At 42.3% G+C, this 18,127-nt stretch overlaps 2 protein-coding genes and 2 pseudogenes across 8 annotated transcripts in view; 3 read left to right on the forward strand and 1 right to left on the reverse strand.

Moving 5' to 3' along the window:
* The window catches only part of RPF2 (ribosome production factor 2 homolog), a 40,669-nt gene that overhangs the window by 10,742 nt on the left and 11,800 nt on the right, over positions 1-18,127 (reverse strand). For 6 of the 7 annotated variants that reach the window (XM_012753245.3, XM_076003053.1, XM_012753247.2 and 3 more), the window contains 3 exons: positions 18,020-18,101; positions 16,018-16,094; positions 7,903-8,002 (listed from right to left, as the gene is read on the reverse strand). In XM_012753245.3, coding sequence (XP_012608699.1) covers positions 7,903-8,002; positions 16,018-16,094; positions 18,020-18,101 — 259 coding nt within the window. The remainder of the gene's footprint in view (positions 1-7,902; positions 8,003-16,017; positions 16,095-18,019; positions 18,102-18,127) is intronic. The other variant, XM_076003055.1, reaches the window with a different exon arrangement.
* LOC142870910 (zinc finger protein ENSP00000375192-like) lies at positions 8,647-13,107 on the forward strand (annotated as a pseudogene).
* On the forward strand, positions 9,400-9,915 carry LOC142870942 (small ribosomal subunit protein uS10). Its single transcript, XM_076003056.1, has one exon. The coding sequence runs from the start codon at positions 9,528-9,530 to the stop codon at positions 9,885-9,887; it is 360 nt and encodes a 119-aa protein (XP_075859171.1). The 5' UTR covers positions 9,400-9,527; the 3' UTR covers positions 9,888-9,915.
* On the forward strand, positions 14,590-15,466 carry LOC105864985 (mitochondrial nicotinamide adenine dinucleotide transporter SLC25A51-like; annotated as a pseudogene).

Below are 18,127 nucleotides of genomic sequence, written 5' to 3' on the forward strand. Positions count from 1 at the left end.
TACAGAAACGAAAAAGAAGTGAAAGTAGAGAAAAATGTCAAGTTCAATTTTGTTCGTGCTTTTATGAAGTCATAAAGAAACATTCAGCCATGTGTAGTGGCCTACGCCTATAATCCCAGCTACTCAGGAGGCTGAGGCAGGAAGATTCCTTGAGCTCAGGAGTTCAAGACCAGCCTGGGCAACATTTAGAGACTATATTTCTTTAAAAACAAAACAAAACAAAAAACCAAAGGAACATTTAAATAAGAATGTCTACTAGGCTCCTGTGTTTAGATCTGGAGCTCTAGAAAGATGTCTGGGGTAGTGAGTCATTACAGAATGGTTAGAATAGCAGTTAAGATAAGCTTTGCAAAGAAAAGCTGGCAAAAAAAAAGTTATTCAATGCAACAGCAAAAAACGGTAAATAATCCAAGTATCCATTAGTAGAGGACTGGTATCTACGAACATTCATACAAGTATTTTACAGCTTTAAAAGGAATGGAGAATATCTCCATATACTCTTATGAGTGATCTAAATGATGTGTCTGCTTTAAGTGAAAAAAGTAAGGTAGAGGCCAGGCATGGAGGTTTAAGCTTGTAATCCTAGCACTCTGGGAGGCAGAGGCGGGTGGATTGCTTGAGATCAGGAGTTTGAGACCAGCCTGAGCAAGAGCAAGACCCCCATCTCTACTAAAAATAGAAAGAAATTAATTGGACAACTAAAAATATATAGAAAAAATTAGCCGGGCATGGTGGCACATGCCTGTAGTCCCAGCTACTTGGGAGGCTGAGGCAGGAGGATTGCTTGAGCCCAGGAGTTTGAGGTTGCTGTGAGCTAGGCTGACGCCACGGCACTCTAGCCTGGTCAACAAAGTGAGATCCTGTCTCAAAAAAAAAACAACAAAAAACTTCTCTTTGAAAGATACCATTAAAACAAAAAGGCAAGCTGCAGATTGGGAGAAAATATTCATAGAATGTACATCAGACAAAGAGAAAGACTTCTCTCTCACACCTCGCCCTTACTAACTCAATAGAGTAAGAAAACACAATGAAAATAAAAGGCAAAGATTTTTTTCTTTCCCTCGCTCCCTCCCCTTTTTTTAAACAGGGTATCACTCTTTTGCCCAGGTTAGAGTACAGTGACCTGATCATAGCTCACTATAACCTTGAACTCTGGGCTTAAGCAATCCTCCTGCCTCAGCCTCCTGAACAACTGGTACTACAGGCACGTGCCACCATGCCCAGATAATATTTTTTTTATTTTTTGTAGAGATGGAATCTATGTTGCCCAGGCTAGTAGTCTTGAACTCCTGGCCTCAAGCAATCTTCTGGCCTCAGCCTCCCAAAGTGCTAGGGTTACAGGTATGAATCACTTTACCCAGCCAAGTAAAAATCTGAAAAGACATTGTTGTAGTTATGGCTAAGTGGTTAAGGCAATAGACTAGAAAAAACATTTCATCAAAAACATGAATGGCCAGCCAATAAGCACAGGAAATGATGCTCAACACCGTTAGTCATCAGAAAATACAAATTAAAACTGCAATGACACCATTACTTATATTGTAGATTTGACTTTGGAAACATTACTATTAGTATAAAACACCTATTAAAATTAACTAAAATTAAAAAGAATGGTCTACCGAGTATTGGCATGGAAGTGGACCAATTAGAGCTCTTATACACTGTCAGCGGGAATATAAAATGACACACCATTTTGGAGAACAGTTTGGCAGTTTCTTAAAGTGTTATTAAAAAAATTTTTTTAAGGCAATTAAGAAAAAAGTAACCCAGTTAGGTAAATAATAGTTGTAGGCCTTAAAGAGTATTTCATGAAACTAACCTATTACTATTTACTATCATCTTTACATTCAAGAGACAGTCACGGCCGGGCGCGGTGGCTCATGCCTGTAATCCTTGCTCTTGGGAGGCCGAGGCGGGCGGATTGCTCAAGGTCAGGAGTTCAAAACCAGCCTGAGCAAGAGCGAGACCCCGTCTCTACTATAAATAGAAAGAAATTAATTGGCCAACTGATATATATATATATATAAAAAAAAATTAGCCGGGCATGGTGGCGCATGCCTGTAGTCCCAGCTACTCGGGAGGCTGAGGCAGGAGGATCGCTCGAGCCCAGGAGTTTGAGGTTGCTGTGAGCTAGGCTGACGCCACGGCACTCACTCTAGCCTGGGCAACAAAGTGAGACTCTGTCTCAAAAAAAAAAAAAAAAAAAAAAAGAGACAGTCACGGCCAGCAGTGGCTCATGACTGTAATCCTAGCACTCTGGGAGGTCGAGGCTGGCGGGTTGTTTGAACTCAGGAGTTGGACACCAGCCTGAGTAAGAGTGTCTCTACTAAAAAACAATAGAAAGAAATTAATTAGCCAACTAAAAAATATATAGAAAAAATTAGTCGGGCATGGTGGTGCATGCCTATGGTCCCAGCTACTCAGCAGGCTGAGGCAGTAGGATCGCTTGAGCCCAGGAGTTTGAGGTTGCTGTGAGCTAGGCTAATGTCATGGCACTCTAGTCTGGGCAACATAGTGAGACTCTGACTCAAAAAAAAAAGGAGGATCAAGATGGCGGACGAGAAACACCGCCAGACAGAGTGTCTCTGCAGAAAAGAAAGATTCTAGCAGAAATTAGAAAAAAGAAGCAAAAAGGTGAGCATACAGCAGACGAGGGCTGGAAGGAGGGTTACCTGAGACCCCGGGAGACTCCACGGGAGGAGGCTGCGGAGGAGAACTGGAAGCTGAGACCACCGGAGCAGCCTGGAGACCAGCAGCAAGGGTAGGTGGATAAGTCACCTTTCCCCTCCCCTGCATCTCAGACTGCTGGTGGGCTCCCCAGTGGGTGGAGAGACCTACGGACACCAGCCCAGAGACAGCCGCCGCCAGCTAGCGGTGAGCCTGTAGCAGACGTGGCACCAGACTCCCAAATCCCTCGGGGCACCTCGGTGTGCACAGACCCGAGCCTCGCAGCAGGCGCCATATTGCCTCCTTCTCCCCTCCGCCGACCCTACCCGCGGCTGCCCAGAGAGACAATACAGCCACTAGCCGGAGGCACCTCCAGGGAACGGGACCTTCCCTTTTGGGACCCTACAGCTGACTAAGGGGAACTCAGACTGTGAGCTCCCTACCCGCAAGCCCTCCCAGGTGCTGCTGGCGCGGTGTTCCCAGGTGAACGGTGCCGACTCAGAGGCTGAGAGACACAGACACAGCCTGGGCTCCCTGTGGGTGAATTGGGACCAGAACTCCTCTCCCTGGTGGGGATAGTTTGAACTCTAGGACCCAGAGGTCGGACCTGCAGACCAGATCCCGTGCACCGAGGTATAGCATTGCCTGGGGCACAGAAGGGATATACGTGAACAGCCTACTGAGGTGTGTGTGCCTTCAGGGGCAGATCAGCATCCTAGAGGGCAACCCTCCTCCCAAAAGGAGGCCATGCGCCCAGCCCAGGTGGCGTTCCTGCGCAGGGAACCTCCCTGCCGGCATCACAATCCGGGAAGGACTGGTGGCATGTGGTCTGGCCTGCTGGCAGAGGCCCAGGAGTAGCTGCGGAGTTGGGGAGGGTGGAAAGAAGCGAGGCCCGCTCCAGACTGCGGGTCTCAGACAACCCCACCCCCACAAGCAGACTTTCTGGCTGAGCAGGACCATTCCAGCCCCACCCTGACAGCTTTTCCTGGAAGCAGAGAACAGAACTTTGACCCCTGCTAAGGGCATTGGTGGTGCCCGAGGGCAGGCTTACCCAACCCAGCTCCACCCAGAACAAGAGCTGATAACAGGACACAAAATCAACAGCATAGCCTGTTCCTCCAAGCAAGCGCCACCTACTGACAGGGACGGCATCCTGCACAGCCTTTACACGGCACCCACTGACTCATTATACAGGGAGTGGTCGAATCTCACCCACAGACACCACCTAACGGCTCAGAAACTAAACAAGGCATGTGAATACCCAAACAAAAACCTAAAGGAAAGAAACAACAACTGATCGACATGGGAAGAAATCAGCGAAGGAACTCAGGAAATATGAAGAACCAAACAGAAAACACACCCCCAAAGAGGAGCACCAGCCCCCTAGAAACGGACACCAACCCAAATCAGGCAACCAAAATGACAGAAGAGGAATTTCGTATGTGGATCATAAGAACACTCACCGAACTGCAACAACAACTCAATAACCAACACAAAGAAACCACAAAAAGCCTCCAGGACCTAGAACAAAAGTTCACTAAAGAAATAGGCACAATGAAGAAAAGTTTAACCGAACTCCTGGAAATGAAGAATCAATTCAGGGAACTACAAAATACAGTGGAAAGTCTCAAGAACAGGGTAGATCAAACAGAAGAAAGAATCTCAGAGCTTGAAGATAACACCCTCCAACTAAATAAAACCATCACAGAGATAGCGCAGAGAAACAAGAGAAAAGAGCAAAGCCTACAAGAGATGTGGGATTATGTGAAGAAACCTAATGTGAGGGTCATAGGGTTACCAGAAGGGGAAGAAGACAACATCCAAGAGTTGGACAAGCTATTTGAAGATATAATAGAGGAAAATTTCCCAGGCCTTGCTCAAAATCTTTTTTTTTTTTTTTTTTGAGACAGAGTCTCACTTTGTTGCCCAGGCTAGAGTGAGTGCCGTGGCGTCAGCCTAGCTCACAGCAACCTCAAACTCCTGGGCTCCAGTGATCCTTCTGCCTCAGCCTCCCGGGTACCTGGGACTACAGGCATGCGCCACCATGCCCGGTTAATTTTTTTTTTTATATATATATCAGTTGGCCAATTAATTTCTTTCTATTTATAGTAGAGACGGGGTCTCGCTCTTGCTCAGGCTGGTTTTGAACTCCTGACCTTGAGCAATCCGCCCGCCTCGGCCTCCCAAGAGCTAGGATTACAGGCGTGAGCCACAGCGCCCGGCCTCAAAATCTTGATATACAAGTTCAAGAAGCTCAGAGGACCCCTGGGAGATTCAATGCAAACAGGAAGACGTCACGACATGCAGTCATCAGACTGACCAAAGTATCAACTAAAGAGGCCCTTCTAAGAGCTGTAAGACAAAAGAAGCAAGTAACATACAAGGGAAAGCCAATTCGAATAACACCAGACTTCTCTAATGAGACTTTACAAGCAAGGAGAGACTGGGGCCCCATTCTCACTCTTCTGAAACAAAACAATGCCCAGCCTAGAATCTTATTCCCTGCAAAACTAAGCTTCGTATATGAAGGAGAAATAAAAACATTCTCAGACAAGCAAAGTCTCAGAGAATTCACCAAGATAAGACCAGCCCTACAAGAAGTACTCAAAACAGTGCTACGCACGGAACACCATAATAAAAATTCACGAATATAAAAACAACCAAAACTCAAAGATTAAAGGCCAGATATTACAATGGCTCAAGACAGAAATCATAGCAACAACATCCAACCCAACAGAATGAACAGTAATCTACCTTATCTATCAGTTCTCTCAATAAATGTGAATGGCTTAAGCTCCCCACTCAAGAGACACAGGCTGGTTGAATGGATAAGAAAATACAGGCCAAGTATATGCTGTCTTCAGTAAACACATCTAACCTGCAAGGATGCATATAGACTAAAAATAAAAGAGTGGAGATCAATATTCCAAGCAAATAGAAGCCAAAAGACAGCTGGTGTGGCAGTTCTAATTTCAGGTGATTTAGTTTTTAAACCAACAAAAGTAGTGAAAGACAAAGAGGGTCATTATATAATGGTGAAGGGCACACTTCAACAAGAAGAGATAACAATTTTAAATATATATGCACCCAACTTAGGTGCACCCAGTTTCATAAAGCAAACCTTACTGGATCTAAGCAAAAGGATTAATAGCAACTCCATAATCACCGGAGATTTCTTTCAACACCCCACTGACGGCACAAGACAGATCCTCCGAACAGAAAATTAATAAAGAAATAATGGACTGAAACAAAACCTTGGAACAACTGGGTCTGACTGACATCTACAGGACATTCTACCCAAAATCCACTGAATATACGTTCTTCTCATCAGCTCATGGGACATTCTCTAAGATTAACCATATCCTAGAGATTTACACAAAGTAAATCTCAAGAAATTTAAAAAAATAGAAATCATACTATGTACCTTCTCAGATCTCAGTGGAATAAAAGTAGAAATCAACCCTAACAGAAACTCACATTTCTACACAAAAACGTGGAAATTAAACAACCTCCTACTAAATGATTACTTCATAAATGAAGAAATCAAGATGGAAATAAAAAAATTCTATACTCCTACACTGCTGGTGGGACTGCGAATTAGTTCAACCTCTGTGGAAAGCAATATGGAGATACCTTAAAGCAATACAAGTGAATCTACCATTTGATCTAGCAATCCCATTGCTGGGCATCTACCCAAAAGATCCAATGACACTCTACAAAAAAGACACCTGCACTCGAATGTTTATAGCAGCACAATTCATAATTGGAAGGCTGTGGAAACAGCCCAAGTGCCCATCAATCCAAGAATGGATTAATAAAATGTGGTATATGTATACCATGGAGTACTATTCAGCTCTAAGAAACAATGGTGACATAGCACATCTTATATTTACCTGGTTAGAGCTGGAACCCATACTATTAAGTGAAGTTTCCCAAGAATGGAAAAACAAGCACCACATATACTCACCAGCAAATTGGTATTAACTGAACAGCACCTAAGTGGTCACATAGGTACTGCAGTAATAGGGTATTGGACAAGGGGGAGGGGGGTGGGTATATACATATATAATGAGTGAGATGTGCACCATGTGGGGGATGGTCATGCTGGAGACTCAGACTTGTGGGGGGAGGGGGGGAAATGGGCATTTATTGAAACCTTAAAATCTGTACCCCCATAATATGCTGAAATAAAAAAATATATATATATTTGAAAAAAAAAGAGAGACAGTCACATTAAAAAAAGTAACCATAAAAATTAGGAAAGACAAATTTAAAAATAGATATTTGCTGGTTTTCTATAAAGAAACACAGTTCCTCCCTCTGATTTCCTTCCTTAGAGACTCTATTTCTGAAAACAGCCCCACTGGGGAATTATATTAACCAAAAATCTATGTAATATTCAAGAAAGCAAAATTCAAGATGAACAAAATGGGTACTTTGAATGAAAATACTGACACTAAGAAAGTCAACTTTTCTTTCTGGCCAATTATTTAAAAAAGGAACTTCCTAGAAGGAAGAAAGACCTTGATACATTTCTTTCTCTACTATAACCTCTATCCATTCAAACACACAACATATACCAAGAGGCAGTTGTCTTTCTTCATATCTACACTTTTTAAAAAAATTTTAAGGCTGGTCAAGTGAAGCAGTGGAGGTGGAGAAGGACAAAGGAATCGTTAACTAGTTGTGATCAAGTAGCTGTAAATATCACCACATCAGACCACCAACTTCTTCATGTCTATACCGAAAACCAAACCTCCCTTGGTGCCCTACAATCTCATTCCATTCTTCCTTTACCTTTCTGCTTCTGTGGTGATTCCTTTTTTCACTCCCTTTCCCTTATAGCTGCATTATGTGGTCATTCCTGCCATCTAGTGGAAGCACACGATAACAGGAAGGCAGGGATTATCATAAAAACCATTTAGGGCTGGACACTGTGGCTCACACTTATCGTAGCACTTTGGGAGGCCAAAGCAGGAGGATCACTTGAGGCCAGGAATTCAAAACCACTCTGAGGAACAAGCGAGACCCTGTCTCTATAAAAAAATAAGAAAAAATTAGCCAGGCATGACTGCATGCTTGCAGTCCCAGCTACTCAAGAGGCTGAGGCAGGAGGATTGCTTGAGCCCAGGAGTTTAAGGCTGCAATGAGCTATGACCATGCCACTGGACACCACACTGGGCAGAGCAAGACACTGTTTCTTTAAAAAACAAACAACAACAAAAAAAAACTTACCAATAAGAAGACTTTTTAGTCTTCTATAGTCTTCTGTTACATCAAAATCATCACCAGCAAATATTAACATGGGTTTCGTTCCCTCTGGACATTTACTGTTCTATGAAAATAAAAGAAAATGTAATTATACAGTTATCAAATTCTAACCTGTATGCTGATCTTAATTTTTTTTTTATTTTTTAATTTTTTTAAGACAGAGTCTCACTGTGTTGCCCAGGCTAGAGTGTCATGGTGTCGGATTAGCTCACAGCAACCTCAAACTCCTGGGCTCAAGCGATCCTCCTGCCTCAGCCTCCCAAGTAGCTGAGACTACAGGCATGCACCACCATGCCCGGTTAATTTTTTCTATATATATATCTTTAGTTGTTCAGCTAATTTCTTTCTATTTTTAGTAGAGACGGGGTCTCACTCTTGCTCAGGCTGGTCTCGAACTCCTGAGCTGAAACAATCTGCCCACCTCGGCCTCCCAGAGTGCTAGGATTACAGGTGTGAGCCACTGTGCCTGGCCTGATTTTAAAGCTTGAAGCAGTCAATACTTATATACAGTAATTTGTTTTCACATTTTATCAACTGTCCTAAAACTATGTCTGCAAATAGTGACTTTAGACTTAAAAACAGAGGCAGGATATTTTTTTTTAGAGGCAGGATTTTTAAGCTTACAGATTTTTATACTAAAAATAATACTTTGTTCTAACAATTATGCTACCCAATAATATGTGATCAAAAAATGATGTAAGGTACTTTTTTTTGAGACAGAGTCTCGCTCTGTTGCCCGGGCTAGAGCGCCGTGGCATCAGCCTAGCTCACAATAACCTCAAACTCCCGGGCTCAAGCGATTCTCCTGCCTCAGCCTCCTGGGTAGCTGGGACTACAGGCATGCCCCAGGACGCCCAGCTAATTTTTTCTATTTTTAGTAGAGACAGGGTCTCACTCTTGCCCAGGCTGGTCTCCAATTCCTGAGCTCAAGTGATCCTCCCACCTCAGCCTCCCAGAGTGCTAGGATAATAGGTGTGAGCCATCGCACCCCCAGCCGATATAAGGTACTTTTAACATTAATCTATGAAAACAATAAAATCAAAAGCTGGCCGGGCGCTGTGGCTCACGCCTGTAATCCTAGCTCTTGGGAGGCCGAGGCGGGCGGATTGCTCAAGGTCAGGAGTTCAAAACCAGCCTGAGCAAGAGCGAGACCCCGTCTCTACTATAAATAGAAAGAAATTAATTGGCCAACTGATATATATATAAAAAAGTTAGCCGGGCATGGTGGCGCATGCCTGTAGTCCCAGCTACCCGGGAGGCTGAGGCAGAAGGATCACTTGAGCCCAGGAGTTTGAGGTTGCTGTGAGCTAGGCTGACGCCACGGCACTCACTCTAGCCTGGGCAACAAAAGCGAGACTCTGTCTCAAAAAAAAAAAAAAAAAAAAAAAAATCAAAAGCTATACTTTAAAAGAAGGTATGGGCCAATCATCACTCAGTGGGGTTCAAACTCTTACTATAAAAAGTGTTTGCTTTTCGAGGAAGACGCGCTTGCGGCTGTCGCGGAGCTGTGGTGTGCCCGCTCCTGCTCCTGACTCACCGCTGTTCGCTCTCGGCGAGGAACAAGTCGGTCAGGAAGCCGCGCTGCAGCCATGGCTTTTAAAGATACCGGAAAAACACCCGTGGAGCCGGAGGTCGCGATTCACCGGATTAGAATTACCCTAACCAGCCGCAACGTCAAGTCTTTGGAGAAGGTGTGTGCTGACTTGATCAGAGGCGCAAAGGAAAAGAACCTCAAAGTGAAAGGACCAGTTCGGATGCCTACCAAGACTTTGAGAATCACTACAAGAAAAACTCCTTGTGGTGAAGGTTCTAAGACTTGGGACCGCTTCCAGATGAGAATCCACAAGCGACTCATTGACTTGCACAGTCCTTCTGAGATTGTTAAGCAGATTACTTCTATCAGTATCGAACCAGGAGTGGAGGTTGAAGTCACTATTGCAGATGCTTAAATCAACTGTTTTAATAAATTGACTGCCACTTGTTAAAAAAAAAAAAAAAAAAAAAAAAAAAAAAAAAAAAAGTGTTTGCCCAGTTTTGGATTTTCCATCCCAATCAGAATGTGAGGTGAATAGTGAGAGGATTTAGAAGTCACCAAAGAAGAAAAAGATTAAACAGAAAAAATTATTTAACTGAGAGATTAGTTTATGGAGGAAGGTGAATAATTGTTGGTCTGAGCCTCCCACTGATTCTAGAACTTCTACTATGACAGATAATCAGGGATTATCCAAATCCAGCAAAAAACAAAACAAAAAGGACAAAAGCCAAACAAAAGCCTTCTTGTCCTAGGTCCAGAGGTCACCTGTTGCTTCCCTGCTCAAAATGACCACTCTTGTTGACATTCTCTGCTTCCAAACCCTGAACTTTAACTGTCTATACTTAGGAAATAGAAACGTGCCTGGATCTGTCTGCCTGATCATGAGTTGAATGGACCTTCCTGACCCCAAAATTATTCCATGCTCCAGCTGTGCCTACCTGACCCTAGGTCTAGAGGGGTATTTAGGTGTACAGAAGGTAACAGAAGGTATAGCAACATCAACTATAACTTTGGCTTTCAAACCATCCTGACCACAATACACAGTAATAAAAAATACATATTCAGTAATGATCCAGTACAACTATCATAAAAATCTAAAGTTATGTGAAACAAAACTTACCACATAGAGCACTGGTATTTTTGACACTATTCCATTTTCTAAAAACACTTGAAAACCCAAACTACAACGGGTGAACTACATTTGAATAGTCTGAAAGGTCCTAAAAATTCAAAATACTATAATTATGCCAAATCCCTGAACTATCCTTTATTTTTTTAACAAAGAAAGGAAATAATTCTTATATATTATACAATAAACTAAGAACTTTTATTTTATTTTTTTTTTTTTGAGACAGAGTCTCGCTTTGTTGCCCAGGCTAGAGTGAGTGCCGTGGCATCAGCCTAGCTCACAGCAACCTCAAACTCCTGGGCTCAAGCAATCCTGCTGCCTCAGCCTCTCGAGTAGCTGGGACTACAGGCATGCGCCACCGTGCCTGGCTAATTTTTTCTATATATATTAGTTGGCCAATTAATTTCTTTCTATTTATAGTAGAGACGGGGTCTTGCTCTTGCTCAGGGTGGTTTCGAACTCCTGACCTTGAGCAATCCGCCCGCCTCGGCCTCCCAGAGTGCTAGGATTACAGGCGTGAGCCACCACGCCCGGCTCTAAGAACTTTTAAAATAAAATATTCCAGACAGTTTCAGTGTATTTACCTTATCTAAAATAAAACCTACTTGACATAAAATTTAATCATCTTGTTCACCAAGGCTTATTTCTTTTTTTCTTTTTCTTTTTTTTCTTTTATCTTTCTTGCTGTGAGTTTGTCAAAATACTAAGGCTTATTTCATGCAAAATAATCATCCCTTGATGTTTGGCCATCTGAGAAAACAGGTTCTTAGAATACTCACTCAATTTCCTGGTAGAATCTAATCACCTGCTAAATATTCATTTTGAGCTTGCTGAAGAGTTAAGAGGGAAAAGGCTTGGCAACAAAAGCAGGTAAGTTGAGAAAAGAAATAGTTGGTGAAAATGCCTTATAAATGAGGACAGTACAATTCAGGTGATGGGCACACTTATAGCCGTGACTCAAGCATTACAAAAATGATCTACACAACAAAAATATTTGTACCCACTTAATATTTTGAAACAAAACCCAAGGAGGTAGGAGTGAAAATAAATGTGAAGGGGAAGTGTACCAAAACATATAACTCCAAAACAAGGCTGAGGCTGGAGGATCACTTAAAGCCAGGAGTTTGAGGCCAACTGAACAACACAGAAAGATCCTGTCACTACAAAAAAAGTAGAAAAATTAGCCAGGTGTGGTGGCACGCACCTCTAGTCCAAATAATGGAGTAAAAAGTGAAAGACTGTCTAGTAAAAATAATATTCTTATTAATGAAATTTATAGTTATATACATACACCATGAGTGAAAATTTGGTGTTCAGTTTAAATGGTTCTTGTTAAGAATGAGACCCAACAAACAAGAATGGTTTTGTGGTCTGGTTTTGAAGCTGCACAGTGAATGAAGTATTTCACTGTTTTGGAAGTAAAATGGAACGAGCAGAGGGGCTGGCATCAGCCAGCGCTCTCGCCCACGGAGCTGGGGACAGAGCTAGCAGTAGTGGTGAAGGTGAAATGCAGATATACTGCTCGTCTCCAGGCACTCGTGCAGCCCCAAAGAGAAACTGTCATAATATGATGGCTTCCACTGTAATCAAGCATCACAACTTACACGCTTTACAGAACACCTTCCAATACTACCTTCACTGATTAGCATTTTCACTCATACAATGTTTCCCCAAAAATAAGACAGGGTCTTTTATTTATTTCCTCAAGAAGACACCCTAGGGCTTATTTTCAGGGGATATGTTATTTTTTTTTTAAGTACGCTACAACAATCTACATTTATTCAAATCGTCTTCTTCTGGAATATCATCATACCTCTCCAAACCCCGATTATCCATCCCGAATTTCTTGCGACTCTATTTCCTTTAGAACCATTGGCCCCAATCTCTCGTGTCAAGCAACAGAGCTCTCGTGGGGCAGATGAGAAGGGCTGCTCATCTTCTTTACCGCTCCGGGACAAAATGCATGGGTTGTGCAGATATACTGCGTAGCCACACCCATCACTAGGTCTCATTTTTGGGGTAGGGCTTATATTGCACAAATGCTTAGAAATCCTGCTAGAGCTTATTTTATGAGTAGGTCTTATTTTCAGGGAAACATGGTATTACCTCATTTGGTGTTATTTTTTGTTTTTTGTGGGTTTTTTTTTGAGACAGAGTCTCGCTTTGTTGCCCAGGCTAGATAGAGTGAGTGCCGTGGCATCAGCCTAGCTCACAGGAACCTCAAACTCCTGGGCTCAAGCTATCCTACTGCCTCAGCCTCCCGAGTAGCTGGGACTACAGGCATGCGCCACCATGCCTGGCTAATTTTTTCTATATATATTATAGAAATATCCAATTAATTTCTTTCTATTTTTAGTAGAGACGGGCTCTCGCTCTTGCTCAGGCTGGTTTCAAACTCCTGACCTTAAGCAATCCGCCCGCCTCGGCCTCCCAGAGTGCTGGGATTACAGGCGTGAGCCACCTTGCCCGGCCTCATTTGGTGTTGTTACATCTGTTTTATACATGATGGCAACTGAGAATCAAGGAAGTCGGTGACTTGTCAGGTCACCAATGGCCAAGACAGGCCTCAAACTCAAGTGTTCTGTCTCTAGCTACAATTCTTTCAACTATACCTTGAGCCTCCAAAAGCCATAAGCAGGGACAGTTACATAATTATGCAAATAATAACCTTTTTCTCAAAGCCTTTGAGTCCTAATCTTGGTTATATTAATATTTACCATATGTGCGACTCTAGGTTACCATTGAAACCCCTGTGGGCCTCAATCTCTAAATCTATACAACAGGGAAAATTATTTTGGTCTTATATAAGGTTGCTATAAGGTCTGGGTGAAATAATAATATATGACATGATGAAGCCAGAAGCAGAGTTCTAAGGGAACAAGAGCCCAGTTAGTACCCAGGAGCTGAGTTAGGACACACTTTCTGCCTAATTATTTTTAGGCCAGGCAAAGTGAGTGGCTTACACCTATAATCCTACCACTTGGGAAGGCTGAGGCAGGAGGATCACTTAAAGCCTGGAGGTTGAGGCCAACCTGAATAACATAGAAAGATTCTGTCACTACAAAAAAATAGAAAAATTAGCAGGGTGTGGTGGCACACATGTGTAGTCCCAGTTACTCAGGAGACTGAGGCAGGAGGATGACTGGAGCCCAGGAGTTTGAGGTTGCAGTGAGCTATGATGACACTACTCTAGCCCAGGCAACAGAGCAAGGCTCTGTCTCAAACAAACAAACCCTGTTTTTACTACTATTTAGTACTTTCTATTTCACTATCTCATTTAAACAAAGGTGACCAAAGATGTACAAAGTCCCCAAAAGGATATGGAGCTGCAGTTTAGTGGTTACTAGCCAAAACACTGTAGGATCAGCCAGAGCTTCCCAGGTTTAAAACAGGACTCAATTTGAAAATTCTACTGGGGCTCACTTGCTTGTGGTCCTGTGAGATGCCCCTGGTGATGGGTTGGGGAAATCCAATTATTAAAATTGACTCCAGAAGAGAGAACCTAACAGACCAATAACAATAGAAGAAATTGGGAAAGTTATTAAAAAGCTATCATACAGCAAAACACCAGGCCCAGGCCGGGCGCGGTGGCTCACGCCTGTAATCCTAGCACTCTGGGAGGCCGAGGCAGGCGGATTGCTCAAGGTCAGGAGTTCAAAACCAGCCTGAGCAAGAGCGAGACCCTGTCTCTACTATAAATAGAAAGAAATTAATTGGCCAACTAATATATATAGAAAAAATTAGCCAGGCATGGTGGTGCATGCCTGTAGTCCCAGGTACTTGGGAGGCTGAGCCCAGGATTGCTTGAGCCCAGGAGTTTGAGGTTGCTGTGAGCTAGGCTGACGCCATGGCACTCACTCTAGCCTGGGCAACAAAGCGAGACTCTATATAAAAACAAAAAAACAAAAAAAACAAAAAAAAAAACCACCAGGCCCAGATGCTGTTACAGGTTACAAAAAAATTCTGGAGAAGAAAGATCTTAAGCAACATGTTGGATTCAGAAGCTCATGAAAAGATGCCACCAATCCTAACATCTTCAAAACAAGATGTATCACCTCACATTACAAATGTTAGTGAAATGAAGCACTACTTGTGTGGCTGCTGTACAGCTTTCAATAATGTAGCAATTGCATTTCCTATTCAGAGGGTCCTTGTTTGGTAACAGCTATATGGCATCATAACCTGGGATGTAGAAATTCATTTGAGGAGGGATGGATTTTCAAACTTGTATCCTGGAATCCTTCCCGTTAACGCAGGAAACAACTACACTGGCACTTACGTTTGGTCTATATGAGGGTTTATCCTACCTTCCCTGCAAGCACGTCAGTGCTCCAGAGTTTGCAACCCACAGCATGGCAACAGTGTTGGCAGGGATAACAGAAGCAATTTTCACTCCATTGGAAAAGAGGTCAGACATCGCTTCAAGACCACAAGCATAATGACAAATTTATAAACACTCATTAGGCTTTCGAGGCACTGACATGCCATGGAATTGAAGAGTATTATTGAGGTTTGGTGTCCATTCTTTTCTGCAATGGACACAGCAATGTCTTTTTTTCTTGGCCTTTGAGGTACCATTAAGGAGCATCTGCCTACTGCAACAACTCCCAGTGCTCATTTGGTCAATGATTTTATCTGTGGAGGTCTTTTGGGTGCCATGCCAGGATTCTTGTTTTTTCCAATTAATGTTGTAAAAACTCACACACAGTCTCAAGACTAGTGGGGAATTTCAGTCTTTCCCCAAGGTTTTCAAAAACATCTGGCTAGAATGGAACAGGAAACTGACAAATCTTTTCACAGGTGCCCATCTGAATTATTAATACCTTTGGTCCCTCACCTCTTGGGGCATAATCAATTCGACTTAGGGGTTTTATTAAAGGTTATATGGAAAAATCTCCAGTTAAGTGCCAATTTATCAACTGAATACCTAAGGAGAATGCAATTTGGCCTCTTTCCTAATTGGCCAACTACAAGTTGATGTGGTAAGTCCAGGCCACAGTGAGTTATAGTAAAAGCTGTTTTCCTTAAGCATCAACAAAAACAGAATAAAAGGTTTCAAAAAAACAGAAGAAAAAAGAAAGAAAGAAAGAAAGAAAGAAAATTCTATTGATAGTTCTGAGGTGTGCTAATTCAGAAACAGAGGATAGCATTTAAACTATGGACCTAGATAAGAATTAGCAACTACAGTCTAAAGTCTAACTGCAACAAGATCTGCATGTTCTTATACACTGTAAATATATTTCTGTTTTTAAAATAAAGGTAAATAAAATAAAATTGTATTTTCATCTGAGAGCATGTCAAAATAAAAGTAAAGTTCTTTATCTACAAAATTGTACAAGTACTCTTCACCACAAGATGTCACTATTGGCTAAGAGCAGCATTATAAAATGCTTTTGTTTTATTATCAGCACCTTACCTTAATGTCTTTTAGAGAGACAAAGTTTTCAATACCTAATTCAATCATATCCAGCACTTGATAGTCATACATACGACCTAGAAGGAAAATGCATTTTTAAGCATGTATTTTTCCCATACCCCCACACCTCACGTGTACCCACTTATCTGTATACCCAAAATGTTCTAGTATCTGTCTCTTTCCTTCCTCCCTATACACCCGAAACTGTGCCCCTCTCTTTCTTAAATTTTTAACTCTACCTTAAAGAGATTCTTAGGATACCAGTCATGGAAAGAATCTTAGAGATTATTTAGCCCAACTCCTTTAAAAGAAGAATAAATGAAGGCCCACAGACGGTAAAGGGCATGCCTAAGCCAGTGAGCTTGTCAAACCAAATCTCAATAACCCAGGCAAGGGTTCTTTTTCAAATGTATTTACTTAACAGATGTTAATTAGGGAACGGTTAATGTATGTGGATAAGCATGCTACTTTGGTTTTTTCTAACTCTAATACTGAATAAATACACACATATATATTTATATATACTTTTTATTTTTTGGAGACAGAGTCTTGCTCTGTCACCCAGGCTGGAGTGCAGTGGTGCAATCACAGCTCACCATACCCTTGAATTCCTGAAATCAAGTGACCCTCCTGCCTCAACCTCCTGAGTAGCTGGAACTACAGGCACATGCCATCTGGCTAATTTTTTTGTAGAGACAGGGTCTCACTTTGTCACCCAGGCTGGTTTTAAACTCTTGGCTTTGAGCGATTCTCCCACGTTGGCCTACCAAGGTGCAGGGACGACAGATGTGAGCCACAATACCTGGCTATATTTCATATTAGAAAAAATATCTACAACTTGAGGTAGGGTAAGTTTTTTTCCAATTCCAGTGGATCCATGATTATGTGGGTGCTCAGTGACACTCAATGCAAGCACAAGGTAACCGTGTTACATCTACAACTGAGGAAGGAGGAATGCTGAGAGCCCCAAGAGGCCACACTTCTTTAAACCAGAATTTGTTTCCAACAGAGACAAAAGGCAATGGTGTTCTAAGAAACATGAATAACCAAGGAACTTTTTTTTTTTTTTTGAGACAGAATCTCACTCTATTGCCTCGGCTAGAGTGCCATGGTGTCAGCCTAGCTCACAGCAACCTCAAATTCCTGGGCTCAAGCAATCCTTCTGCCTCAGCCTCCTGAGTAGCTGGGACTACAGGCATGCACCACCATACCCAGCTAATTTTTTCTATATATATTTTTAGTTGGCCAATTAATTTCTTTCTATTTATAGTAGAGACGGGGTCTCGCTCTTACTCAGACTGGTTTTGAACTCTTGACCTTGAGTGATCCTCCTGCCTTGGCCTCCCAGAGTGCTAGGATTACAGGCGTGAGACACCACACCTGGCCCCAGGGAACTCTTTCATAGTCCTTCTTACTTGTGTTAGTTCCCTGTATTGGTAGGGTAACACTCATATGGTCCATTCCTTACTTTGAGACAGATAAAAAATAATTTTATTCAATGTCACAAGGCTCAAAATAAAAACCAGGCCGGGCGCGGTGGCTCACGCCTGTAATCCTAGCACTTTGGGAGACCGAGGCGGGCGGATTGCTCAAGGTCAGGAGTTCAAAACCAGCCTGAGCGAGACCCCGTCTCTACCAAAAATAGAAATAAATTAATTGACCAACTAAAAATATATATACAAAAAATTAGCCGGGCATGGTGGCGCATGCCTGTAGTCCCAGCTACTCGGGAGGCTGAGGCAGTAGGATCGCTGAGCCCCGGAGATTGAGGTTGCTGTGAGCCAGGCTGACGCCACGGCACTCACTCTAGCCTGGGCAACAAAGTGAGACTCTGTCTCAAAAAAAAAAAATAAAAAATAAAAAATAAAAACCAAAAACCCACACCAAACTAGTTTAAAGCTACTGAATTGAGGATTCAGTTTACTTCTGATTCTTCAATACCATTAGTTAATCTGAGTCACAGAGCTGGCTCTATAAACATTAAAAAGTAAATTATACTTACCTATTACTAGATTATTTGGCCGCTTCTTATTATGGGAACCAAACAGGAACAAGGAACAATCTGACTTTTTTGAAAAGAATTCCTATAAAACCAAAGACATTTCATTTA

This window comes from Microcebus murinus, chromosome 5 (assembly GCF_040939455.1).
Source record: "Microcebus murinus isolate Inina chromosome 5, M.murinus_Inina_mat1.0, whole genome shotgun sequence".
NCBI classification, from domain to species: Eukaryota; Metazoa; Chordata; class Mammalia; order Primates; family Cheirogaleidae; genus Microcebus; species Microcebus murinus.

Coding starts and splice junctions, on each gene's coding strand:
- LOC142870942 (XM_076003056.1), top strand. CDS start 9,528: ATGGCTTTTAAAGATACCGGAAAAACACCCGTGGAGCCGGAGGTCGCG.